This window comes from Panthera onca, chromosome A1 (genome assembly GCF_046562875.1).
Source record: "Panthera onca isolate mPanOnc1 chromosome A1, mPanOnc1 haplotype 2, whole genome shotgun sequence".
Taxonomy (NCBI): Eukaryota; Metazoa; Chordata; class Mammalia; order Carnivora; family Felidae; genus Panthera; species Panthera onca.
Genome location: NC_138339.1, coordinates 114881763 through 114909689, shown reverse-complemented (window position 1 = coordinate 114909689; position 27927 = coordinate 114881763). Strand labels below are relative to the sequence as shown.

The 27927-nt window shown below is 40.8% G+C and overlaps 1 protein-coding gene across 2 annotated transcripts in view; it reads right to left on the bottom strand.

The window, feature by feature from the left end:
* Positions 1 to 27927, bottom strand: part of ANKRD55 (ankyrin repeat domain 55) — a 196493-nt gene that overhangs the window by 16155 nt on the left and 152411 nt on the right. For both annotated transcript variants that reach the window (XM_060635755.3, XM_078449750.2), the window contains exons 7-9: positions 26088 to 26148; positions 14709 to 14837; positions 2451 to 2635 (exon numbers count right to left, since the gene is read on the bottom strand). In XM_060635755.3, coding sequence (XP_060491738.3) covers positions 2451 to 2635; positions 14709 to 14837; positions 26088 to 26148 — 375 coding nt within the window. The remainder of the gene's footprint in view (positions 1 to 2450; positions 2636 to 14708; positions 14838 to 26087; positions 26149 to 27927) is intronic.

Here is a 27927-nt window from a genome sequence, read left to right as displayed (position 1 = left end):
AGCAGTGTGAAATACTTCTTTACAACAATTGTGAAGACCAAGTGTTTTACTTCTTCTGACGGCCAACATGGAAAAAGAGATCCGGAAGAACGGGGAAAACATAAATTATTTTGCAGAGAAACGGAGTATATAGAAAACTCCTAACTAATACACACAGAGCCTTTGTGGGCAATCTGCAGTATCCAATTTCAGGTTATCTAACCTGTAATTCCTTTCTTATCTCTAAATTTCCGACAAACACAGCACACAAACACACTTTACACTGTGATAGCTGAAACTATCAAAATGTGAAGGTGGAGGGCCAGGGCCCATGACTCAGAAAAAATTCATTAGAGGTGGTTGATGAGGTAGTGTCTGAAGAGCAGGAAATGATTGATATAAGCATGCAGCATTGGTTGAGATGTCAGTAAGGAATGATTTATAGGACATGTAAACATTCCTGAGAGAATTCCCAGAAGCATGTAAGGAGAACTTGATAAAAGACTGTCTTTCCTGAAGATAAATGGGTTGGGTATTAAAGTAAAGTATGACCTCACAGGTTGATGAAACTTGAGACATTTATGCTACATGAGCTACTTCTGAGTTATGTGTTCTGTGCCATGGATCTTAGGCTAATTACACCATGTTTTAAATATCATACATCTGGGGCACCTGGGGGCTCAGATGGTTAAGCTTCCCACTCTTGAATTTGGCTTCAGTCATAATCTCACAGTTCCTGAGATCCAGCCCCAAAACAGGCTCCAGGCTGACAGCACAGAGCCTGCTTGAGATTCTCTATCTCTCACTTCTCTCTCTCTCCTCCTCCCCTGCTCTCTCTTTCTCTTTCTCTCTCTCTCTTAAAATAAATAAGTAAACTTTTAAAAAATAAATAAATATCACAGATCTAGAAAGTACTTTAATATCTAGGAGGACTAGTGCCTGCATATTTTCCCTCTCTCTCTTTTTTTAAATCACTGCCTTATTTTTCTTCCCTTTGCTTCAAACACTTTCTCTCCACTAGGAGAAGAAGCATAAGGAAGTCACAATTCCTACAAATGGTTAAAGCATTTATACCTATGAAACTTCTGAAAAATTCTACTAAGACAAGCTCACAGTTTCAGTGTGAAGGTACAGCTGCAGGCTGCAGAAAACAAAACAAAACAGAGGGCAGGATTTGGCCAATTGAGGCAACAAGTGAGTTGAGCTTTGGAGCAGGAACTAGATTCTCCTGGAGATTTTACTTCACTTTGAACTCTTGTAGGATCTTATCTTTTGTACTTTTTTTTCCTACCTTGGTTTTACTTTCTTCCCTGAGGCTTGAGGAACTGGATTTCCTTTGCTAAGTGTATGATAATGCAAACTGGGAAATATCCTATTTGGAACTGGTTGTGAAAGTATTTTAAAGTCGGTAAACTTTTCTCCAGCCCTCCTTTCTTAAATGTGTTGCTTTCTTCTTTTTTTTGGTTCATTCACCTTTTCTCTTCATGTAACTTCAGTCCTGTTACTGTCTTACCTGCTCAAGATCAATATCTGACCTTGGGAAAAGGTCTACTTTCAATGATCTACACTTCAATTTTAATTAAAGTCATCATGTTAACCATCTCCAAGTCCTGAGACTCATGTGCAACTCAAGAATTTTTCCCAGGTGTTACAAGAATTTCAGGTATAGGAGAGTAGGAGGTGCTTCTTGGGATTTACCTGAAGTTAAGATAAGTAAGTGGCTAATTTTGCACTTCAACAGAAGAGGGCAAAAAACCCATACATAGCATGTAAGCCTTTTACTTATTTTCAATAGTCTTGTTTGTTGTTATATTATTCTTGTATTTCCATTGAATCAATGCCTAACCAAAACAAAGATTAGATAAGCAGTGTAATTGAAAAGCTCTAATAGTTGATGATGTACGAAAAGTTCTTTGTTTAGAAGAGGGGGGTACAAGGAGGGTACAAGTCTTCTTTCATTGCTGACTACCTCTGGGATAAGTCTCTTCCCCTTTCTGGATCCAGCTTCTTTTTCCTTGCCAATGTATTTTTAATGGTTGGGAAAAAAAGAAAAACCTGAAAAATGTCACATCTAGTTCTGAATACAAAACTTGTCTTACGCTCTTGTCTGGATAACAAGAACTTATAGACTTTATGACATAATCCAGGAATGATGAAAAAAATAAGACTTACTGTTAAGAAATAAAAAGTGCATATATAGCAGGAAGCTGACATACAGAAAGCCTTCTGAGAACATTTAGCAAAAAGTGGAAAGTCTGACAATACTGTACAGTCACAGCATTTCTTTCCATAACAATGATTTTTCCTGCCCTGACTAAAATAGAGCAGTTTTTATTGTCACAAGCACATGTGTGAATATTACCGGCAGTCAAGGATATAGTCATATAGGATAACCCCTTAACCATGTTCTTTATTTTAAGATAAAGAGAAGATGGCTGTTAGTTCCCAACACTTTGAGTTGCTACCAATACCTGTCGTCCACATCCAGAGCCTGCAGGTTGCACTCAGGCACTCTCGCCAGTTCGTTAATAATGTCGCTGAAGCCTGCTGCTGCGGCAATGTGCACACATGTCTTCCCACTCTCGTCATCATAGTTGATTATGGATGGACCCTGGTGGTGGCTCAGGATGATGGAACACAGAATTCTATTTCCACTCTGGAGGAGAGAGTCAAAGGAAGCTCATTATGTATCATCCAGTGCTCTTCCCGGTCTATGAATGTTAAGATAAAATGCAAAGAAAAAAATGCAAAAAGAAAAAGAAAGGAAAGGAAAACTAAAAAGGGGAGTAAACACATTTTAACAAATCCTCCAACAAACTCCCACTTGCCTCTTGTCACTGGAAGGATTTTTGTTTCCCATAAGAGCTAAATTGTCTTCCATCATTAGCCAACTAACAAGGACTTAAATTAAATACAGGTGTGACTGACATGGGGTGGGGCTACCTAGACAACAACTGGTTCATCAAATCTATTTTTTGTTTTTTTTTTCCCCAACTAGGGCAGAGGTTGGCCCCTGAGAAACCAGAAAAGTGAAAAAAATTTTTAAACAATGATTTTTTTAATGTTTATTTATTTTTGAGAGAGAGAGAAAAAGAGAGGCAGAGAGGGAGGCAGAGAATCCGAAGCAGGCTCCACGTTGTCAGCACAGAGCCCAATGAGGGGCTCAAACCCATGAACCCTGAGATCATGACCTGGGCCGAGACTGGACCTTAACTGACTGAACCACCCAGGTACCCCAGAGTGAATTTTAATGTTAACAAAATGACCAGGATGAGTACTCGCTGGTGGCAAAATGATGACCAAGATGATCCAGTAATGATCAGATTGCTACAAACTGCATGAAATTTAATATCCAAAAATCCTTGGTGAAAGTAAATGGATCATAATTAAGTAGTTAGTCAATAAGAAATCAACAAATATGAGAAAGAAAGAACTTCAGGCAACCATCTAAATTGGGTCCATCTCTGTGTAGATCTATAATAAACTTTTCATCCTATCTTTGAAAGGAGGCTATTCTACACTTTTTTAAGTAGCCCGTCCAAGTCTTAAAAGTTACCAATTCTTCCTTGATAGTGTCCTATATCTCTTCAGCTTGCACAAATAGGTAAGTAAAATCTGTGCATATTACTGGTGTTGAATACCTTTCATTGACCTGAAAAAAAAAACTGCATGAGCGTTTACAGTTTCAAATGACAATAAATTTTCATTGGCCAATGAAAGAGATTCTCATTTTATATCATACAATAGAAACTCTAATCCTTCAGATTCTCCTGATATCTCTGGAAAGATTATAAAACAATCCAAATAATTCATTAGCATTTTAATTTTCTGATTGAGTCCACAGAAAGACCCTGTAACTCCATGCACTAGGACTTATGGGTAGAATGGAGGTCCCTAGGAGGATTAAGAGCAGGTTAAGGAAATAGAGGAGCAAGGTATAGTTCTGGAAGCCCAGAGCTGGACCACAAGCTAGGGTCAGAGACCTGGGCAAGAAACAGAGTTGGATTTTTAAAAAGCTGCAGTTTTGATATACTTCAAATGCTGTTCAACGGCTACCTCCTGATACATTGTTCCGTGTAAAATTTCCTGTTGGTCTTCTTCGCGCTGTGTTATCCTGTTTATTTGACCCCACGGCTGGAGTCAGTTTTCACAATTCCATGGAACAGCACTCCTTCATTTCACCTTTCCTCTTCCTTTCCCTCCCTTGTCTCTGCATTCTCGGCTCTCCGGATTTCCCATTACTCAGCTTGTTGCTGGCTCACAATGGGCAATTACACTGTGAACCCTGGAAATGTGCTTCCACTGTATGAGAGAGGGCAGCTGACATGAGTTCTACAACCTCTTGCAGGACAAGGGCCAGGGGCCCTCACAACTCTCAACTCTGAGGTGCAGGAAGAGAGCTGAGTGGGCATTAAATGCTGCAACCAGGGCCAGATACATAATGTGTGAGGCTCAGGGCAAAATGAAAATGTGGAGTCCCCTGTTGATATGGCAGGAAAGAAGCTCAGTCCTTTCTTCTTGGTGTCTTTCTTGACATGGCACAGTGATTTTTATTTGCTATTTATTATTGTGCTCCTTTGGGCTGGAGAGTCTTACTACTAGAGCAAACCCTCACAGGTGCCTGGGCCTTCCTCTTGTAACCTGGCACATGCTTGATCCTGACCCTCCTCAGGTCTGTGTCCAGATCCCTTGCCAGGAGGCTGAGAGTTTGTCCTAGAGAGGTGGGGAAGCAGTACTGTGTGAGCCATGGTACCACTGTCCTTTCTGACTTCACTTACAAAACAAAAATTTAAAGATAAAATTAATGAAAATTTTCAGATGGTGGCCACAGAGCATTATACCCCAAGCACAGGGATCTCTTTTGAGCATGGGACCCGCTTTGGCTATACTGGTCACAGGCCCATAAAGTGGTTCCTACCCTTAAGCTTCTTCCTGCTCTTCCTCTCATCTTCCCTCTTATATCCTCTTGCTCCTTCCATCCTTCCTTTGTCTACAACAACTTTTACATTATTTGGATCAATTGATGAAGTTCTATGGCATGCCTGTTACCAGAAGTTGTTTACACTGAACACATCCAAGCTTCTGTGCCTGCTTTATCAATTTTTCTAAGATTCCTTCACCTGATGTTACTTAAACATATTTTGAAGGAGTCTAAAATACATTTAAAACAATCAAGAGCACCCCACCCCCAACATGCACACCTTTTAAAAAAGTACCATTTGAGGGAGAAAACAGAAGCAAAGAGCGTCAGTTCAATGTATTTATTTTGTTTATAATTTCCTGGAACAGCAAAAGAATTCAGGTTGCCAAGGTGATTCAAAGGGCAAAGTGCCCTGTCACAATTCTCTCTTTGTGTGAAAGGGGGAGTGTCAAGCACAGATAGAAAAAACAATACCCATCTCCTCACCCTGTGTCTTCCTCCCTCCTTGCCTGACCCTCATAGCAGTCATTTTTGGAAGTCACACTGAAATTGTGTTGCTTCCCAGGACTCTGCACCAGCCTATTCTGGACCCTGACCAGGCAGGCCCAGTCAGCAGTGCCCCTGAGGACTGAAGTGTCACACAGCTTCTCTAGATGAGAACTCCAACCTTATCCTTTTCCTCCAAAATATCTTCTATCCTGAATTTTCCAGGCAAGGCCTTTGCCTCTATACCTAGATATCTCACTTCTACAACATTGTCACTGTATTTCCTTTTCTTAACGTTTTTTTTTTTTTTTTTTTTTTTTTTTGAGACAGAGAGAGACAGAGCATGAACGGGGGAGGGGCAGAGACAGAGGGAGACACAGAATCGGAAGCAGGCTCCAGGCTCTGAGCCATCAGCCCAGAGCCGGACACGGGGCTCGAACTCACGGACCGCGAGATCGTGACCTGAGCTGAAGTCGGACGCTTAACCGACTGAGCCACCCAGGCGCCCCAGTATTTCCTTTTCTTTAAGAAGAAGGTGCTCCCAGGAATAAGGGTGATAGCTACTTTTACTTTGTGTAGACTTTGTGTGCCTGGCACTGTTCTAAGCATTGTCACATGCCAGCTTATTTAATCCTGGTAAGAACCCTGTGAAGTAGGTACTCCTATGATCCCCATATTGTAGAGCAGAATATGGAGGCATGTGGGAATCAAGTAACTTGGCCAGGGTGACAGTCAAGAAGGGACATGGCCAGGATGGACAGCCTGTCTGCAGAGCCCTTGCACTTCACCACTACACCATTCTGTCCCTGAGAAAAGGAACGGTCTGTTTATCTGATCCTTCATGTTCATACTGGGGAAACAGAAGTAAAAATGCCTGCTTAGACTGCAATGTCAGAAGCAATGATGTGTGCCTGGCCAAATGAGACCTTTCACAAAGTGAAACATGAGGTGCTTTTAAAGCCTTTGCTCAGAGGGTTGCCATGGTGCACCCCCACAGGAATTTGAGGGGCTCAAGAGAGCACTAGTCTATGAGCTGGGGCCTCAGGCTCAGTGGTTTCCTGGTGACAGCATTTCCTTCTTGGCAAGCTGGCCATGTCAGCCAATGGTAGGCTCCAGGCCTGGGAGGCCAGAGAGGGTTACAATGACCAAGGAGCACCAGGATAGAAGGAATGGGGTGGTGCTTAGAAGAGCCCTCAGGAAGAATGGAGAGTGGGATTCCTTTCATTAAACAGGGGAAGTAACAAACTGTACAGATCCTATTCTTATGGAGCTCTGGAATTCTGCATTGAGTGGCCAGATGTGGACTGTGGATTTATTTGTTTTCTGTTGTATTTGTTTTGTTTCTGTCCATGGATAATCCATACAGTTGCCTTCATGTGCTCTGAAAACTGCTGGGAACTACCAAGTGCTAGTCATTTTCACTTTACACCTCGTGAGAGAGGGTTCATAAGAGGCTTTGTGTGATATAATTATTTATAAGAAATGTATATATAGTCATTCAGATAACCAAAATATATTTCTCAGATTCCTGAAAATGCTTCAGAACGATAAAGGTGAAATGAGTGTCTTGTTATTAATGAAGGTGACTTTTTGACCCCACCCAAGGGTGGGGCTGATAGCCAAGAGGACCAACCATGTGATTAGAGGGTTGGAACTGCCATTATCCCCACCCTAAAACCTCCAGAGAGGGGAGAGGGGCTAGAAGTAGAATCAGCTGACAGCCCACAACTTAGTTAAATCATGACAATGTAATAATGCCTCAAAAACTTTTTTAGTTCTTTTTCAGAGCTTCCATGCTTGGGGAACCAGAAGGCTTCCATGTGCTACCAAGCCAGGCCTCAAGGTCCATGAGGATAGAAGTTCCTTTCTTTTGGACCTTACCCTATGTATCCCTTCAACTGGCTATTGACTCCTATGCTTTATCACATCCTTTAATAAAATGGTAAATGTTAGTGTTTCCCTGAGTTCTGTGAGCTGCTCTAGAAAATTAATCAAATCTGAGGAGGTCAGTGGAACTTCCAGTCTTTAGCTGGTACATCAGAGGCACAGGTAACAGTCTGGGGCTTGAGATTGGCATCTGAGGGGCAGCCTTGTGGGACTGAACACTTAACCTTTGGAGTCTGATGCTATATCCAGAGATATCTGTCTGTCTGTCTGTCTGTCTCTCTCTCTCTCTCTCAAAAATAAATAAACATTAAAAAAAGAATTTTGCTATAGGCAGATGGCTAAAAAACATTACAATATTCTTACTGTAGACCTTTTTTATTCTAGGTGACCTTCCAAAGAGTCTTTGTGGAAGATTTTGGACTAGTTTTTATTACCACATGTCTGGGGAATAAGCTCTATGGTGGCTTCTTCTTGGAGGGCACTCCAACCACCTTCCTTCTTTTGGAAGCAGTGGCATATTTGCATCACTTATCCCATGATGGTGATTAGATAAATCATCGCTAGGGTTGTAGATCATACAGCCCTCTTAAAGGTGAGAAGAACTAGCCCATCAGTTAAGCTAGAGCCAGATATGTCAGGCTGAGAATGAAGCTCCAAGGAAAGATCTACTCATCTACATGAGGTGAACATTTGAGAGTTGAGAGTCTAGGGCTAACCAGATTAAAAAAAAAAAAAAAAAAAAGGTGCCTAACAGCCTAGCTCAAAGTCTGGAACTATCTTCATGGTTAGCCCTTTGGACCCAGGCTTTACTGCTTGGCCTGACTCCAGAGGCCACTATACCCCAAAGCCTGGGGCTAACTCTCCTGGAGAGCTAGTACAAGACAGAAATTGGAGGGATGGGGCATGAGGCATGGTGACCCTCAGCTGCTGAACTACTTCATTTCATAGGTTTTCTGATACTTTGGAAAACAAACAAACAAACAAACACAAAACACAAAACACACACACCAAAAAACTATAGGAAAACAAACTACTATAGTATAGGAAGCAAAGAAACAAACAAAAAACAAAAAACAAAACTCCTTTCTTGCTCTGCTAATGTGTAGAAAGGGGTTAAATCCCACTTTTGTCTGATAAGATGAAGGCCTCCAGGATATCTCTACCCTGTCCTTGCTAAATGTTATGACTAGGGATCTTTCTGCTGAAATGAAGCCTAGCAGAGAGTAATACTCAATAAATATTTACTGAGCAACAAATAAATAAATGAGTAAAACAAGCCTTACAAGCTACAAGCAAAGCCAAACAGAATACCCATCCTTTTTAGCTTCTCTGTCTTCTCCTCATTGTCTTCTTTCTTTTACTATTTCACTTGTGTTCACTCCTAGGTGAGTCCCTGTTATTTTCTCCTTTTACTGCATCCCTTCCTCACTATAACCAAGCACTGGGGAGCTGACACATGTGGCCACTTAAACTTAGGTTGCCCTTCAAGACTTCAGTTTCCTAAGCAGGTTGGCCTTTGCTCCCAGAATGATGGATTTTGCAAATATTTTCTTTGCTTACTTTGGGCTTAGTGGCTTTGTAGTCTTCCCGGGAGTCATATGGCCTGGGTGCCTACGTGGGCACTGGGTGTATCTGGTCAAATGACAACCTCCTTGTGCACTGGTTTCTTTACCCGTGAATTGAATAGTGGGATTACATGATTTACTTTGGTCCCTTGCAGCGCTGAGATTCTCTCACCTTAGGAATTAGACCCCACTGGTATATGACACTTATCCATTGTTATTCTGAATATATTTAGGGTAAAAGTATATTTATAAGACTTTGATTCAATCCAGAAGGCTGACCACAGGTCTTCACTACAGGAAGGAGGAGGATTCCATATTGGACCAACTGGACCAAACCAGTCTCAAGCACTAGAGGCTTAAAGGTTATATTAAAGAGCTATTAGGGTGTGTGTGTGTGTGTGTGTATTTAATTTCCTTAACCACATAACTACATACTGAATGAACAAACATGAAATAGTTGTTTTTTATTATCATAATTCTTTTCTTTCTACCCTCCCTTGAAAAATGCACTGAAAGAAAAGTAATTCTGAGGAAGATTCCAAATAAACACATTTTCTAGTAAGCAGAGGAGGGAGCTAGTGGCAAGATTTGAGGGACAGTAGATACTTGCCACCTTCACTGACCAGCCATCATATCTATGCTAGAAATCCTACGATTAGAAAAACCTCCCTGGTATTAAGACTTGTACATTCCTGCAAGACTCAGTTAAGGTAACAAATGGTATTCTAAAGAAAGAACCCAATAAGCCATTAATCTCATTGATTTGAGATGGGTAAGTTTATTGGACAGAATTCAGTGAAACCTCTTGGAGGACCTAAGATTCACAAAGATCTGTTCTGGGTCTTGAGACACATCTACCTGAATAAGGCACAATACCTTTAAGCACACAGTCTAGAAGGAAAGAATCAGGCATCCCATTGCCTACGCCACCAGTCCTAGATGTTTAAGAAAGCACTAAATGTGCAACTTGGAGGGAACAATTCTGGAAGGGAGCTTAATAAAGAAGGTGGCATTTAGTTAGGCCTTCAGGAATAAGAAAGAATATGTAGAAATTCTTCAAGTGGAAGGGATGATGTGGGGAGTGCAAGAAGGATTTCACCAAAAGAGAAGAACGTGATTAAGGTGGAGACAGAATGAATCTCTGGGAGTGGGTAGGGGGTGGGGAGTGATTGCTCACAACAGTAGGTGTTAGCCCAGGGAGTTTGTTCTGCACCAAAAAATGGAACTCTTTGAAGGTTTTTAAGCCAAAGACCAACAGTGACCATAACTGTTTTGGTGGGATAACAGTTGTATTCATACATTCCTTTGGCATTTGTTGAAAGAGCACTTGGTGGCAATGTGAGAACAGAATGGAGAAGAAAAGGGCTGAAAGTAGGAATACAAATACTGAAACTGTTCAGGTGAAAGATGGTAGAAACCTGAGCTAAGGAAGTGATGGCAGGTGTACGAAATTGTCTCTACTTGCTCTTCCAGGCTTACCCTCCAAACTTTTTCCATCCTGCTCTTTACTTTTTAGCCTGTATGAATTGCATCAAATGGACTCCTTTGTTTTCCTGTTGGGTTTGGCCAATGAGTGGCACTGACAGGAGATGGGTGTAGGAGGACAGAGACTGAGGTGTTTATCATTCAGTTCTCTCCCTGCCAGGCCACAGTTTGTTCATTCCATCAAAGGCTACCTGTACTGTCCTGGGACCTCTCCTACAGCTCTAGCTTTTTCTGTCTTAGTAACCGCTCCCTTCCATGCCCTCTTAGGCCCAGATGCCCTAATGGCAACGTACTGTGGTATGGAAATAGCCTCTTCATGACTCCCTACCAGATTTATCCCATGCAAATGGGCTGTTTCCTGGTACAACCATGACCTATACAGTGGGGATAGAAAGTAGGTAACAGAGATGTGGGAACGGAGGAGGTAGAATTGAGGAGTCTTGATAATGAAGGGACAGTGAAGGGAGATAAGAAAGGAGGGTTCATGGACCATGCAGAGGCCTTTTGGCTTGGGCTACCAGGAAGATGGGAGTGTGGCAGGAAGGAGAGATCACGGGTTAAGTTTGGACATGACCAGTTTGAAGTGTCTGGGAAATGATGTAGAGAGGCCCAGGAGAGCTAGAAATATGAGTCTAGAGTTCAAGAGAGATGTCAGATGGAACTCACTGAAGGTTTTTAAGCCAAGGACCAACAGGGGCCATAACTGTTTTGGTGGGATAACAATTGTATTCATACATTCCTTTGGGATTTGTAGAAAGAGCACTTGGTGGCAATGTGAGAACAGAATGGAGAAAAAAAGGGCTGAAAGTAGAAATACAAATACTGAAACTGGTGAGAATGTTCTGATGGGAATGATAGCTGAAGCGACAGGCTTTCTGAGGAACAGAGTGAGAAAAAGACTGGGAACTGAATTTCTGCCTTGTGGAGGAGAGACACCCGTGTGGACTCCTGATAAATCGGTGTCCTCACATGCTCTGAAGGGACTGAGATGCCATCAAGAGAGACTGGATGGGGTCAGGGCTCTGCTCAGTGCTAACCAAGACAGAGGCAAGCACCAGGGTCTCCTGGGAAGACAGGAGGGGCGAATGAGGGCAGTGGGCCCACAGGAGGGCACCACCAGTTACCAAGAGACCTTAGAGATGGGGCAGAAGCCCAATTCCAGATCACTTCACGGACCTAATGTTTCCAATCTTTCCTGCCTTGGTTAATCTGGGTCGAATACAGAGGCTTTATTATTTCAGAGTGCTATAGCTTTAAATGTGGTCTCATGTGGTCCAAGAGAAGAGCAGGAAGTTCAGGGAAAGGAATAAATGACAAAGGGAAATAGACTCATTCATGTGGAAAAACTGTAAATGGAGCACAATGCTGGTCCTGTACTATAAATTAACAAGAAGTCTAAAGCAGGCAAGTGTCATCGTGGTTTCAGCTGACATTTGGAATTACCCTTAGCCTTCTTTGCAGAGTAAAGGCCAGGACGCACCACTTCTGAATTCCACTGCTAACCACAAGGAGACAGAGGGTGCACGGTTTTCCCACAACTGTGATTCTTAACCTTTTGGGGGGTAGTTACTGATCCTCACTGAGGAAGTGAAGAAAGTCATGGATGCCTTCCTCAGAAAAAAGTGTGCTAACATACGCTCACACTCACACATAGCATATTTCATACAATTGTAAGGGTTTTAGAAGGAACCTGCCTTGTTAATCTTTTTACACCCAATGCCAGATACACGGTATGTGCTCAAGAAATATATATTAAGCAGTTGAGTCAATAAATGAGTGACACGATATGCTTATATAAAATCATGGTCAAAAATGCAAATATCTTATGTAGGAGTAGCTAAGGTTTTAGTACCCATTAATATGAATTCATTTATCATAGTGTTTTTGATGGGGTTTTGGAGTGATGGGGGTCTGGAGCCGACCAGAATTCCTGAGATGTCTTTGGTGCAAAAAAGTTATTAAAGCACCGGGACAGGACCTGTGGGCATAAAGAGCTGCACTGGGGTTGTGAAGAGTGACTGGTTATATGCTCTGGAGTTGGGGGAGATAAAGTCAAGAGGAAGTTTCTTAAAGGGATTTCCATGTGCTAAAGAAGACTCACAGATTACTGAAGCCTTAGCTATTGTCAGGCTAAGGTTGTTTTTCCCTCTAGCAAATCATTATCAATAATAATAGGGAGTTCCTGGAGATTAGGCTACTGATAAGATTGCCTTTCTTCTTGTAATTTACTAAGATATTTGTAAACTGATGGAGACTCAGGTCCTTTGATCTCTATCAGTTCAACCATTTGTTCTCAGTCCTTTCCTTTGTTCTTGGTCAGCCAGCAGTGCCTGAGGAATATCACACATATTCCACCTGTGGGGGTGGGGGGAGGAGAGGGGGTTTGTGAGGTGTCAGCTTACCTTATGCTCCCTCATCAGTTTTCAACCCTACGTGCATATTGCAGTCTGCTGGGATGAAGCAAAGCTTTAAAAAATATGGATGCCTGGGCTCTACTCCAGAAAAACTGACTGAAAATCTAAGGATGTGGGGCTTGGGTATCCAATATTGCTTAAAAGCTCTTCAGATGATTTTAAAGTGCAGACAGGACTGCAATCAATGTAGCAGGTTAAAAGCTATATCATCTAGTAGGGAGAAAGAATATGATGATGTGGGTATGATAACTAAGCTGTTGTGGAAGAAATCAGGAACCATAATAAAAATGGTTATCTATTCCAATTACCTAGCACATTACATAGTGCTGTCATATGCACAATCTCATTCATACCCCAAAGATACACTGATAGTTAAACCAAGAAGGTATTGGTGATTTTCCTCAGATCAAAACCATGTCTGTCAATACAAACAGATTTTCTGACTTTTCATTTTGCCAAACTGCCTCTTAGAGGGTGAGAGCAAGGGTTCCCACCCCTGAAGAGTCCAAATTAGAAGATGTGAAGGGGGGGTCTGGGGACCTATAATTTTACAAGCATTGCTGATGATTCCATTGCACGTGCAGGACTAGAGCAGCAACTCTAAATTGGGGGTGGGGTGGAGGAAGTGGGAGCAGAGATTTGAACCCCATCAGAAATCTGTGGGATTAAAACTCAAGTATGATGAGGATGAATACAGGAAATGCTTGATTTGGATACCACTTTCACATCAGCTGAGCATCAGCACACATGGTTGCCCAACCAGAGGACAGCACCCCGGGGGTCAGGGTGGGAGATTAGATACTGAAAGTATGTAGGTGGATGCTACAGGCAGGTGGGGATGACAAAATAAGTTTTGCTCACTTCACAGTTTTGCCCAGGGCTGGTGCTGGTACAGAGTAACTGAAGCCAGGGTTGGAGGGACAAAACCAGAGCAGTTTCCAAATCACTTCTGTTTGTCTCTTCCCTCAGGCCTGAAAGTGCCAGGTGCCCATCTCTGGTATGCTTGGCATGTGAAACAACTGAATGTAACCACCATCAAAGCAGGCAGAAACTCCTCTTACAAGGATCCTGGCAGCAGTATGGCAAGAGTGCCTTATTGAGCTGGTGAAGATAAACAGTGGAGGTGTCTATGCTTGGGTATCATAAGACAGAAAAGGCTAGCAAGTTTGTTAAAATGATGCATACTACTGCTCTCCTCTGAAGGATGGAGGAAATGACTCTTAGTTGATCATTCCTCTTGCAAATAGAAAGCACGTCAATAAATGTTAGCCATGATCATTCTTTCACCTTAGTCTCACTTTCCCCCTCATTGGGCTATAGATTTCTTGGGCCTATTCTGATTTCTTCAGTCATGTGTACTGATATAGACTGCCTTTTGTGATCATGAGGTAGCATTATAAGGCATGATTTTCATTGCTCAGGACAGAATTCAGGGTCATCTGGAATAACTCTGCTTTGGAGGATTTGGAAGGAAGAAGAGAGTTATGGTTCAAAGACTTTGAAGAGATTTTCCTAGTATATCTTTGAAGGTTTTTCCTGGTGTGCTGTGAGCTACTAAGCAAGCATGTGGATGGAGAGAGCAAGAGAGCAAGGGAGAGAAGTGTTATGTGTCTGTTTACATGTATGTGTGCATGTGTGTGTGTGCGTGTGTGTGTGTGTGTGTGTGTGTGTGTGTCTGTATATAACATCCAAAGCAGGCTGTCTTCCTCCTATGTATCTTGGCGTGGTTTCTTCTCCACAAGTGATGCACTCACATCTTCCAAATGGACAGGTTTGCTGTTGCCCCTCTGGATATGAGGGATGGGAGGAGTGCAGAAAATCTTACTTGCTCTAGCACACTAATAACCTCCATATCACTGCAGTGGCTGTGCCTTTGATAATTCCATCTTTCAGTTCTGACATACTCAGAGAACTGTTAACATTGCTTCACACCATCTAAACTTGAGACAAGTTTGCTGGCCAATTTCTCACCTGGACTGCCCAGTGCAAAGCTGTTTTAAAGTCTTTATCCACAAGAGTGGGGTCTGCTCCTTTCTTCAGCAGCATTTGGGTGTGTTGAGGCCGGTTGTGGAAAGCTGCCCAGTGAAGTGGTGTCATTCCCTATAAAACCACAGTCAGAAAGGGGAGAGGTGAGCAGAGGCTATCAGGAAGGAAAATGGAACTCACATTGTCTCCTCAGGCCAAGGGCCATCACCACATAAGTTGGTTGCTGCCTGTCAGTTCATTCATTCCTTAAGCCATTCAATCAACAGATATTTACTGAGTTTCTGCTTTTTGCCAGGAAAATAAGTGTTGAAGATACTGTAGTGAATTAGATAAAGAAGATCCTTGCCCTCATGGGAATTGCAGTGTAGTAGAGGAAGACAGATAACAAATGCAAATGAGCAAAAGGATTTTCCAGATTGTGCAATGCTATCAAGACTGCAAATGGGGTACTGTGAGAGAGTAATTGTGGAGTTAGTGACTATTCTACATGGGCCTCTATGAGCTAGGCTGGGGAAAACAGAACAGCAAGCACCAAGCCACAGAGGCAACCACTTGTAACTGGGGTCACGCTAACCTGCCATATCCCACTACAAGGAATTTTACTGCAATATCTCCAGTGGCTACAACAGAGACTAGATAAATAGCTGTTGAATAAAAGAAGGAATGGAGTGGGAGAGATATCCATGTGAGATGAGTCTGGAGGGGGAGGCAACGCTGATCCTGGGAATATGGGTTGGGGATACCAACTCTGAATAAAGCATTCACAGTTTATTCTAAAGTCACTGCAAAGACACTGAAGGGTTTTAAACCAATGTTGACATGATCTGACCTACATTGTTTAGAAGAAACCACTCTGGTAGCTTGGATGAACCTATATGGTGAATCCCAACTTCTTTTAGAGTTTAAGGTCACACACTTTAGTCATCATTTAATAATAAAATGAGCTTATGCTTGGAAATGGTAACCAAGAGGAACCAGTATTATTTGGGAGTGTACTGTGAAAAGATGGCCTCTTCTCCTTCTCCACACCTCTCAATTACACAAAATATATCTAAAATGACTCTAGATTAAGATGACTGGTAAAGGAGATAAAGGGTATGGGCATCTTTAAAGTTCTTTTTATAGTCATCTCTGCAGATAAATAAAGATATGAGTCTAATATTTATTGATCCAAAGACCTTTATGAATTCTTATGTATATTATTTCACTTAATTCTCCAAACAACATTCTGAACTAAGTACTATGGGGAAATCTGCTATGTGTTCACCAAACTCTATTTCCTCTCCCTCCAAGCCACCACACTGGGTACATTCCCCAGCCTTCCAGCAGATGGATATGGCCATAAGACTGAGTCCTGATCACTGCAATGTGGACAAAAGGGGTGGCCTGCATAGAAAACAAAACCCACGTGGTCTTCCACACCTTCTCTCTTTCCTCATTCAACGAATGCAGAGGACAAGGCTAAAAAAGATGCTAGAACCACATTTAATTATGAAGCCCAGGACCCTGACTGTTGAGGGGGAATAAGCCTACCTTGTTGACCAGTATTGGACTATGATTCTAAATAAATAAGCTTTTGTGGCAACTGAGTGGCTCAGTTGGTTAAGCGCCCATCTTCGGCTCAGGTCATGATCTCACATGAGCCCCAGGTAGGGCCTCTCTGCTGTCAGCACAGAGCATGCTTCGTATCCTCTGTTCCCCTCTCTCTCTGCCCGTCCACTCATTCTCTCTCTCTCTCCCTCTCAAAATAAATAAGTAAACTTAAAAAAAAAAAAGAAGTAAGATTTTACTGTATTAGGCCACTGAATTTTTGAGTTAATTGCTATAGCAGTTGACCAACGTTAACAGGTACCACTGTCCTTCTCATTTTATAGAAGAGGAAGCCCAGCTCTAGAGAAGTTCCCAAGTCTGTGAATGAACACGGAACTGAATCTAGGGTTTGAGGTTTGTGGGGAGCTGGGATTAGAATGTTAATCCCCTTGGGGCACCTGGGTGGCTCAGTTGGTTGAGCGTCTGACTTCGGCTCAGGTCATGATCTCACAGTTCATGAGTTCAAGCCCCGTGTCGGGCTCTGTTCTGACCGCTCAGAGCCTGGAGCCTGCTTCAGATTCTGTGCCTCCCTCTCTCTGCCCCTTCTCTGCTCATGCTCTGTCTCTCAAAAATGAATAAAAGTTAAAAAAAATTAAAAAAAAAAGAATGCTAATCTCCTTGACCAGGTTGAAAATTCTAAATCATTATATTACAGTTTGCTTTCAAGCTATAGGTGACATACAAGTGAGTCTCCCGGTATATTCTTGAGGATATTTTAAGAAATTGGTTCCATATGGAAAAGAATGCTGATACTAAAGCAGTGGAACTTCTTGTTATTATTCTGACAGCTGAATATTTGCTTGGGATTTAGAATAACTCAATGCATTTCAAAAAGCCCTCTTCATTATAAAATTGACCCACTGGAACTAGAAATCTGGGCTCAAGGGAATCAGATTATTCTTATTATGCATGGATTTCCCCTTCCCAGTGCTGATTCCTTTTTGCTTCAGAGTCATTGGCTTCATCATAAAGGGCTATCAGTATCCAGTGTTAAAAGACATCAAAGGAAATTTTAAGTCACTCGAGTGTAAACTTCATTAGGGTAGGTCCTTATCCAATGTCTCAATACCTGGAGCTTAGAACAGTGTCAGGAATAGTGTAGATCGTAAGTAGTCAGTAGTTACTTAAAATGGATGTCTTAATGGTCCTTGATCGAATTTTTTGCTTTTGTAATATCTAGCTTTGCTTTTAAAAATTATATACATTTTTAAAAAGGCAAAACACTTCTCCTTTACAGAAAATGAACTTTTCTGATATGGTCATTGTTACTAACTCTTCGACTGAAACCTGGTAGAATTTTTGATGAGTTCTCCAAAAGGTAGATGGCAATCACTGAGTGTATATGAGAACTCTGTGTGAAATGTCGTTATGAATTAAATGGTGATCATGCACTGCTAATCATTATCTCCTAAACAGAACTGCTAAGCTTCAAGAGTTATTTCCTTAAAACAACACCACCCCCCTGCCAAAAAACCCTTAAAAGCCCAACTTCTGCATGTTTTGGTAGAGTGAATGGGGTGGGGAGGAGCATTACCATTTTTTATATACCTACTTCCTGTCAAGAAATTTATATATATATTACCTCATTGAATATTTATATACATATATAATCCTAAGAGGTAGGTATTTTTAGGCCCATTTTACATTTGAGGAACCCAAAACACAGGTTAAGTAATTTGCCTAAGGCCATGGGCACGTGCCATAGTTGAGATTCAAATCCAGGTCTCTCCAACACTGGAGAATAACATTCTTTACACACATCATGCAGGTAGGCTTTCATTTTGGAAATGAGGTCAAATGTTGGAAATTCTTTTCTTTGTGATTTTAACACCATTCAGGGTCTTCTAATTTTCTGGAATGGTGGTTTTCATTAGAGTACATGTTGCCATCCTATATTATTTGTTTCATTTGGCATTGCCCCTAGGCTCTTACTAAATACACAGCTGGCAAGTATTTATTTTTGTAAGGTATTGAACTATGTATTTTCTCCCACCCCCTTCCCCCACCCTAGAATTTCGTGATCATCTGAATGACTCTAAATCAAGACTTTAATCATTCCATTCCTTCTTGAAATAACAATTACACACACACACACACACACACACACACACACACACACACACACTGTTTATATCACAGTATATAACATTCAGTTAAGTCAAGGGAACTTTTCTGTTGCTATTTTTTTTCAACTGGGCTAATGAGAAATAAAAGTAAATCCTCTCATAGTAATAAGAAAACCAAAACTTTCAAAATCAGCTTTAGTGCAGCCGCTGGTATTGCACAACATACTTCGTTTAGGAAAGTATACTTTTTTCTTACAACTGCCTCCTTCTCTTTCCTCCAGCTTCTGTTGAGCCAGCAGGCATCAGAGTTGTGTTATGTTAAGGGGTTGACTTCAGTCTCAGAGGTTGGTGTCTGCACTGAGTGGTGACAGGTCATGGTTCAGCTGTAATGCACTTAAAGGCAGAGGCCGTGGCTTATTTGATGTGGTATGCCCATAGCACCAAGCACACAGTAAGTGTTTAAGAAATATCCACAGGAAGAATTAGTGGATTACTGGTTATCAAGGCTCCCTTGGACTCATGGAAAGCATAAAACACCAGGGTCTGTTGAATGCAAGCCAGCCATCTATGTCCAAACTATGGAGACCTTTTCTACCAGCTGCTTTCTGGAATTTCACTGAGGACTCAATGGGGCCTTGGAAGCATCTAGGAGCTGAAAAGCTAGGAGTCACTCGTAGACATGTTGCAACAAATGCCTAGATGGCCCTGGCGACAGGAGAACCCCACTTTCTTGGAAAACAGAAAGTATTGGCTCAATGGCTGAAAAGTAACTCATATTCAGTTATGAGCACAGCTCTCCAGAATGCTTTGAAGGGAAATGTTAAGTTTTAGTTGGCTTAGAATCCATTCTGAGACTGCTGATAGGATTGAATGAATGTCCTAACTGTTGGATGGTAGCAGGGTTGCTTTGGAGCAGTGCTGTTATGAAGATGAGTAATTCTGTGCCTTGAGCCTGTATCACTGAAATTTTATTTAAGGGCTTATAAGTCCTAACAGTGTCTCAGAACTTTTTTTTTCCCCAAAACCACCATAACTTCTGTGTTTTCTGAACCAGAAATCTGATTAAGTGCTCAGGATTGCACCTTTAGACTGACTCTAGCAGACATTGAAAGGCACAGAGAGAGAAATGTGTGATGTGACCAGGTGCTTGCCATATCCCTCATCTTGGTGCCCTGGAGGGGTAAAATTATAGCAAGTGCTGAGGAGTCAACCAAACAATTCTAGATCCTTCAGGGGATCTAGATCTTCCAAAGGATCTAGAATTTCACAGAAGTCCAGCTTGGCTCGGGCTGACATTTTAAAATTCACGTACTATTAATTTCCCAATCACATATGACTACTCCTCACAAAAGTTGTTTCCTGTAGACAAAAAAATAGGAATAAATGTATCAATCATTCCTACTTTTTGTCTATAGGAGACAACAATAACTTTTGTGTACTTTAAAAGATTAAAAAAAAATAGATGGTTGTAAGTACAGGAATGAAAGTCATTTTCTTCAATTTTTATTTTGAAAACACTTTATAATTATAGTTCACAAAGATTAGTAAATTATTTCATTGTCTTTGTTTTAGAGTTTTCTTTTTTTTTTTTTAATTTTTTAAATGTTTATTTATTTTTGAGAGAGAGAGCATGAGTGGGAGGGAGGTGCAGAGAGAGAAGGAGACACAGAATCTGAGGCAGGATTCAGGCTCCAAGCTGTCAGCACAGAGCCCAATGCTGGGCTCAAACTCAAAACTGTGAGATGGTTACCTGAGCCAAAGTCAGACAATTAACCACTGAGCCACCAAGGTGCCTCTAGAGTTTTCTAATCTGGATAAGTAGTGCACATCATAATAGCCACAGATTATAACTGGTAACTAAAAATAATTAGATGTTGGGTTTCAGGACAGTAGGAATGGCTACTAGTGATATTCTTCAAAAACAGTCACTTTTTCCCTTTAATAATGACAAAATGTTTCCAACAAAAATACAAAAACCTTCAGGATGGAAGTTTTTATAATTTAAATGAGGCATTAACACAAGAGAAGCAACATAGATTAATTTAAGTGATGGAAATAAAGAGCAAATTCCAACAACAGCAAACTTATAAAACAAAGCCTTTAGGGGTGCCTGGGTGGCTCAGTCGGTTGGGCTTCCAACTTCAGCCAAGGTCATGATCTTGTGCTTTGTGGGTTCGAGCCCCATATCGGGCTCTGTGCTGACAGCTCAGAGCCTGGAGCCTGCTTCAGATTCTGTGTCTTCCTCTCTGCCCCTCCCCTGCTTGCACTCTGTCTCTCTGTCTCCAAAATTAAACATTAAAAAAATTTTTCAAAAGCAAAACAAAACAAAACAAAACAAAGCCTTGAGAACAGAGACCTAAGTTGTTATATTTATTTTTTCAAATAAACAGAGCATCTACATTCTGCACTAAATTGTGACCTATTAGAGCAGGAATCAAGCCTATATGAGACAAGGTAGGTACTTAAATATTTTTGAGTGAATAAAATGACTATTTTCCCATTCTAAGCAGATCACCTTGGGAGGCCTATAATTATTCCACTTGTTGATCAAAATGTTTTTGGGAGATTTTTTTTTTTTTTGGAATTACCACCATAACAGGGGTTCTATCCATGGATAAGAATCAGGCTTAGATCAGAGAAATAAATTACATCTTTACTGGCATTAACTTCAAATTGAAATTCACCATCTTATTTAAATATGAATATAGGCAACAAGCCACAGTACTGTTAACACAATACCTGTGACTTGGCCAAAAATACAAATCACAGATACTTTTGTATTGCATTAGTTAGTGCAGATATCTCAAAATATGTTTTGTATGTATCCCTAGTACAGTAGTTATTGGTCCTACCACTAAATCTTAATAAATGCATTAACAAGCAAGCTTACATATTACCATTACAAATTTGATCTTTATAATATTTTGGCAACTTTTTCAATATAATTGGTTTCTTTTGTAATCCTCTATATTTTATTTTATATAATTTCAAACATTTTTCTGAGGAGGGATCCATAGGCTTCACCAGCACACCGGCATACATGAACAAGGACTCCTGGCCTAGAGTCTAGAGTACATTTTTTGAAGATCCTAAATGAAATAAAATCTTATTTTTCTGAGAGTAGATTTTGGAAATAATTAAAAGTCACCTGGAGAGTTAAGTGTGGTAAATAAAATTGGTAACCAAGTTGGGTCAACAAAACAAAGAGAAAGGGCCAATAAAATAAAATATGACTTTCCCTTAAAGTGAATAATTCTCTATCTATAATATATACATACATCTATACATAAATATATATTTGGGGTGGGGGCTCTACTATGTACAAGTTACTGAGCTAGATCTAGGGATCCAAAAATAAAAAAGACATGGCCTGCCTTTAGACTCTTACGGGGAAGGGGCAAGTGAGGGTTTGTAAGTAGCAGTGACTCTACTCTTATTTTTATAAGCAGTTCATTTTCAGAATAAAAATTCTAGAGCATTTAAAAAATTTACGTTATTATTTTACCTTTTGCTAACTGTAAAGTAAAGTGATTTCTAGAGTCAGGCACTGTTTTGTTTTTGTTTTTGTTTTATTTTGCCATTATAATGCACAGTTTCTGCTTATGATTATGCCTTAGGAAAGCTGTAAGTGAATTTAGGACTAAGAATTATATCCAAAGGTTCACATCTGTTTTTGCAACTTGGATTTATTTTTTCAGAGTATGGCTATAATGGAAGTTTGGATTGTCAGGCCCCTCACAAAAATCTACTCAGACCCGAATTTGCATGCAATGTAGGATCCACAATGTATCCTAAATACAATGCAAAACAGTCCTTCTCTGGATAAATGCATTTCAGTTCTAACCCAGATGCCATTAGTTCACAGCCCCTTTTAATGGGGTGCTCTTGTCAAAGCTAAAATGCGAGCAAGAGAGGTTAGATTCCAGGAGTTTAGCAACTTGTTAGCTCCCGGTAACTACATTAGACAGCCTCCTTCTATGCAAAGATTCCTCTGAGGTACAAAAAGACAAAGGCACAAAGGACAATCTGGCCAATTTCACCTTTCCTACAGTATGAAACTCTACAGTGTGGATAGCTTCTAAATAAGTCACTTTACAATTAAGCTCTGTGGTTAATGAAACATGAAAAACAAATAGATCATTAGCACAGAACAATTAAATGCAAAGTTAGCATAATGTAGTTATGTCTTGTGGGGTTAGGGAGGGCTTCTTTAAAAAGACATCAAAAGCAAAAGCAGTAATGAACAAGAACGATCACTTTGATTATATCATATTTTAAAATTTCTGTACTAGAAAAGACATCACAAGCAGTTCTAAAATGAGCAACAGACTATGAAAAACTATTTGCAGTCCAACAGGAAAGGATTACTGTTCAGAATAGAAAATAAACTATGAATCCATATAAAAATGACAAAGTAACTCAACAGATGAATGGACAAAAGATCTAAACAGGCAAGTCACAAAAGAAGATATAAAAATGACCATTATACCTATGAAATAGTACTCAATCTCATTACTTATCAGGGAAATGAAAATTAAGACAACAAGAAAACGTGACAAGCACGCTATTAAACTGCAGGTGGAACGATACGTTGACACAGCCATCTTGGAGAAGCACCAGTCATGTGTATTAAAAATAAAAATGTACACCCTAGTGACCAACAATTATTCTCCCAGAGAAGTGATTGTGTAAAATACTCAAGGAGGCTTGTACAAGAATACTCTGGAAGAGTGTTTCTTATGGCGAAAAATTGGAGACAGCCTAAATATACATTCATAGGGAAATAGTAAAATAAAAGAAGTATTTTCCTAGTGTGGAACATCATGAAGCCATTAAAAGGAAAGAGACAGATCTATATGTATCAACATGGATAGAGCTCTAAGATATTGTTACATGAAGAAAATAAAGCTGTAGGGGCACCTGGGTGGCCCTGTCGGTAGGACTTCAGCTCAGGTCATGATCTCATGGTTCTTCAGTTCAAGCCCTGCATCAGGCTCTGTGCTGACAGCTCAAAGCCTGGAGCCTGTTTCTGATTCTGTGTCTCCCTCTCCCTCTGCTCCTACCCCACTCACACTCTGTCTCTCTCTCAAAAAAAAATAAACATTAAAAAAAAAGAAAGAAAGAAAATAAAGTTGTAGAACAATATACAGAGTGTGATACTTTTTATGTTACAGTCCACATTTGTGAATATATAGAAGACATTGGAAAAGATTACCTGGAGGCTAAGATGGTAGGGTGGAAGTAATCAAGGACTTCCTATCGTTACTTGTAATATTTAAATTTTTCAAAAGCAAATGTGTTCATATATTACTTATGCAAGTAAAAACTAATAATATAAAAAACTGTTTTAAGTCATTGAGCTCAGATCAGGACAGCCGCTAAGGCGAAAATCACTTCCCTGATATAAAGTACCATCATATTTTGTTTTACTTGAACAGTTATAGGAGAGGTTTTCTTTCTTCCTCTCTCAGTTCTTTAGTTTCAGTTTATAATCTAAATAATCTCTTAATGAAGTTAAATTTCTACTAATTGATTCTTCAATCTTTAATAATTTATTGTGATAAGCTTGTTAATCCTACAGTTATTCTTGGAATATAATTTCATTTGGAGCCTGTAGAGGTATGCCTTGCTCTTTCCTCTTGTATTAGAAAACCATAATACTTCAGTAGCAGCATTAACTTACCTTTTCCCTCATTTTTTTTTTTTTTTGCCTTCCATCTTTTTTCATTCCTGTTATTTAGCAGATATATGGTATGTGTGCACTTACACTTTGTTATCCCCTCAAACCTAATAGAGACTGATTATGCTTGGAGCTCACTGGCAAAGTGATTTAGGGAGAGGAAGAGTAGGCCACTACTTTTAAAAAGGAGGGAACACTACTTGTTCAGAACACTGAGAAACCAAATGCAGGAAATCTACCAAGGTAATGGTCCTTCCATTTCACAGCTGTCCTTACTTCCCAGTGCTAAAGAGCTTCTAGCCCTTATAAATTTATATGGATTGACCATACTGGCAACAAAACACAGGCAAGCATTAGCAGTTGGCTTACATAGGTTTCAGACATGCTGTGACATGGTCCAAAGAGAAAGCTGCAACACTGGATGTAAGTGTCCTTTATGAGGTCCCTTCTCCCTGCACACAAAAGCCACTGAGTCACAACGCTGGTGTAACAGTGGGAGAAATCTCCTCTGAGAGGTCACTTTGTGTGAGAAGGAACTGGAGGCATTTTAATATTTAGTACACATTATTCAGAAAGTATAACAATTACCACTGTTAGAAGGAGCTGGGTCTACTTTAACTGTCCCCACCAGGCAGGGGCCTCCCAGGGTGGGGAAGAGTACAGAAATAACACTTTGCTTTCAGCTGTTCTTTCAGGATGTTCTTTCAGCTGAAGGCTGGACAGAGGGGGAGGTCTATAAGAGGAGTTAAACTTTAGGGTATGAATGACTGAATTTCCCTCCTTTTTAAGACGCCCCAGTTTTGGTGAGTGAGGGTAAGAGCTGGAGGTGGGGGAAGTGGTCATCAACTTTCCCAAACTCTAGATCAGCCGACATAAACTGCACCACTCAAGTTCCCTGCTTTCATACCATAGGCAGAGTGATCAAAGTGTGCTTTCTCATCTCTGGTTCTCATTTTTAAAGCAGAAGTTTAAAACAATGAAATCCTCTCTTAGGGTTTTGCTTTAAACCCCTAAAGACACAGAGGGTAAAAGTGGCGTGTGACCACTGAGTCAGGGTGGTGTCCAAACTCAGAACTAGGCTGTGAAGCAGGGGGTTTCTGGTGTGGTCATTAATGCCAACCCAGCAGGGAAGAAGCCTGTAATCAGAAAGTTCAAGAAAGACAAGGGGCCCAGCCTCTGTTAGGGCACTTCCTCCCACACTGCTGTTGCTGGCCACCTGGCTTCCTTGCAAACAGTGTAATTTGGTATTTGGAGGCATATGCACTTTCAATGCTATCAGACTTTCTTAAAGTTATCAGACATTCTTAGTAAAGCACAGCCAAACCAAGCACATATTATATTAAAGAAAAATAAAATGGAAACCAGGTATTTAAATCAGTTTAAAGAAGCTTGTTAAAGAAAACAGGCTGGGTAATGAAAAATCAGTCCTGCTTTTTCAAAGATTTAAGCAGTTAGAATAAGATCCTAAGCTACTCTGGGGCAGCTCTGCCTGGTATCCGATAATACTCCAGCAGGAATTTTGCTTGAGAGTGCTATACTGCCTTCTTGGAAGCCTTATACTCTTTCTGCAACATAAAGGAAACAGCAATTGTGATCACCGGCATTAATAATGTGGCCTCCAGAGCCTGTAATTATCATCTATCTGTCATCTTTCACTCAAAGGGAGAAAACTGGCAGCCACAGCTTGCCATTGAAGTTTCTGGGACTCAAGAAGACAGGAAAGAGCAATATTTATTTCTCAATGTCCAGAGGGAAATTACAAAATTTCAGTGGTATGATAAAAGCTTAAGTACTTAATGCAAGAAATTCTTCTCTAGTAGAAGATACCCATACCCATGGTGGGGATAAATTTCTGTCTGAGGGTTAATAGTAAAGACACAGGCTACCCTCTCAGGGTAGGATCCCCAAAATGTGCTCCATCCCCTCCTTGACCTTTATGATAGGAAGCACTGGTTCAGAAAAGCCCTTCCTGCCCTCCTAAAACGCACAATGGCCAACTGTTCCTTGAGATGTTTAAAGAAGGCTCACCTCATTGTCCTGGTGATTAATCTCGCTGAGATTTGACTGTTGCACCAACACTGTTAGGAGCCTGTGAAGAAAAATAGAAGAAGAGGCTCAAAAGAACAGAATGTGTATGAGAACATAACATTATAAGTACAGTCCACTGAAGGCCTCCAAGTGAAGATGAGCCCTTTCTGTTTATCGAGGGGGAAAGATCCATAGAAAAGAAGACAGTGTGATTGGTAAGAAGGCACCTGAGGGGATTCCTCTGTCTCTTCTCACCCCACCTCCTCTCCATCTTGGGGCTCTGGAGATGAGGACAGGGATAAAGGGAATGGAGAAAGTGAATCTGTAGGCTCATCTTCTTCACCAGACCTGTGTTCTTATGTGTGCACTTTAAGAACTAAATTCCTCTAGGGGTGCCTGGGTGGCTCAGTCCGCCTCCGGCTCAGGTCATGATCTCACAGTTTGTGGGTTTGAGCCCCGCGTCGGGCTCTGTACTGACAGCTCAGAGCCTGGAGCCTGCTTCAGATTCTGTGTTTCCCTCTCTCTCTGTCACTCCCCCACTCACACTCAGTCTCTATCTCTCAAAAATGAGTAAACGTTAAAAAAAAAAAAGAACTAAATTCCTCTAGCACTTATTCTTCATTCTTTTACATAAACATATGCAGTGGTTTCAAATTGCTTCACCACTTGGTACATGTGTCACACCTTGTAAATGTATAGATTATGCTAGGAGACAGCATTTACGACTTTGCTTATTTTTTCGAAAACATGCAAATGTCTAGGCATGAAATGACAGTAATCAGTGTGAAAAAACTATCAGTGATTCTCAAGCTCAAGTTTTTATCTCACTTGGGTCCCACACTTGGTTGACTGAGGTCTACATTGTGGGAGAGAAGCAGTTGATTGTAGTTGGTAGGGACCCAGAATCTGGAGCCAGACCACCTGGGTTCACATCCCAGCCCAGCTACTCGCCAGCTTTATGACTGAAGGCAAGTAACAACCTCTCTGTGCCTAAGCTTCCTCATCTATAAAATGGGGGTAAAAAAAGTGCCTACCTTACAGCTCAGTGTGAGGATTAAATGAATTAATGCATACAGCACTTATAGCATGACTGGAACACAGCCAAGTGTTATTTCTAGAACACTTAACGCTAGAAGTTTTAAACCTGGCTCAATCTCAGAATCCCCAGGGGAAATTTTTTAAAACCACAAATACCTGGATTCTGTATTCAGTATTTCTGACTTCGTAGGTCTGGAGAGAAGCTCAGCTTTCACAGTTTAAAAGGGTTGCTCGGGAAATTCTGGCAAACAGGTCTGAAAACCACTGAGACAGGTACTGAATAAATTAACCAATTGATACTCATTGCTGTGAACTGTGTTCCTCCCGCCAGCAAATTCATTCGGTTCTAACCTCCAGTTCCTCAGAACGTGACTATATTTGGAGACTGAGTCTTTAAAGAGGTAATTAAGTTAAAATGAAGCCTTTAGGGCAGGCCCTAATCCAATCTGACTGATGTTCTCAGAAGAAGAGATTAGGTCCCACCAGCAGCATGGATTGCAGAGGAGAGACCACGTAAAAAGGCAGCAAGTGGCTGGCCATCTGCCAACCAAGGACAGAAGCCTCAGAAGAAACCACCTGCTGCCACCTTGCTTGTGAACTTCTACCCTTCAGAAATTCAAAAAAATAAATTTCTGTTGCTTAAGCCATCCATTATGTGGGTATTTTGTTACAGCAGCCCTAGCAAACTAATACAGTCATGAAGATGATAAAGGATTGTCTATGGGGAGACCATTCAGATAATTCAGACAATTTCTGAAGGAAATTCAGAAACTATTTTTGGAAGAATGACTTGAAAAAAATC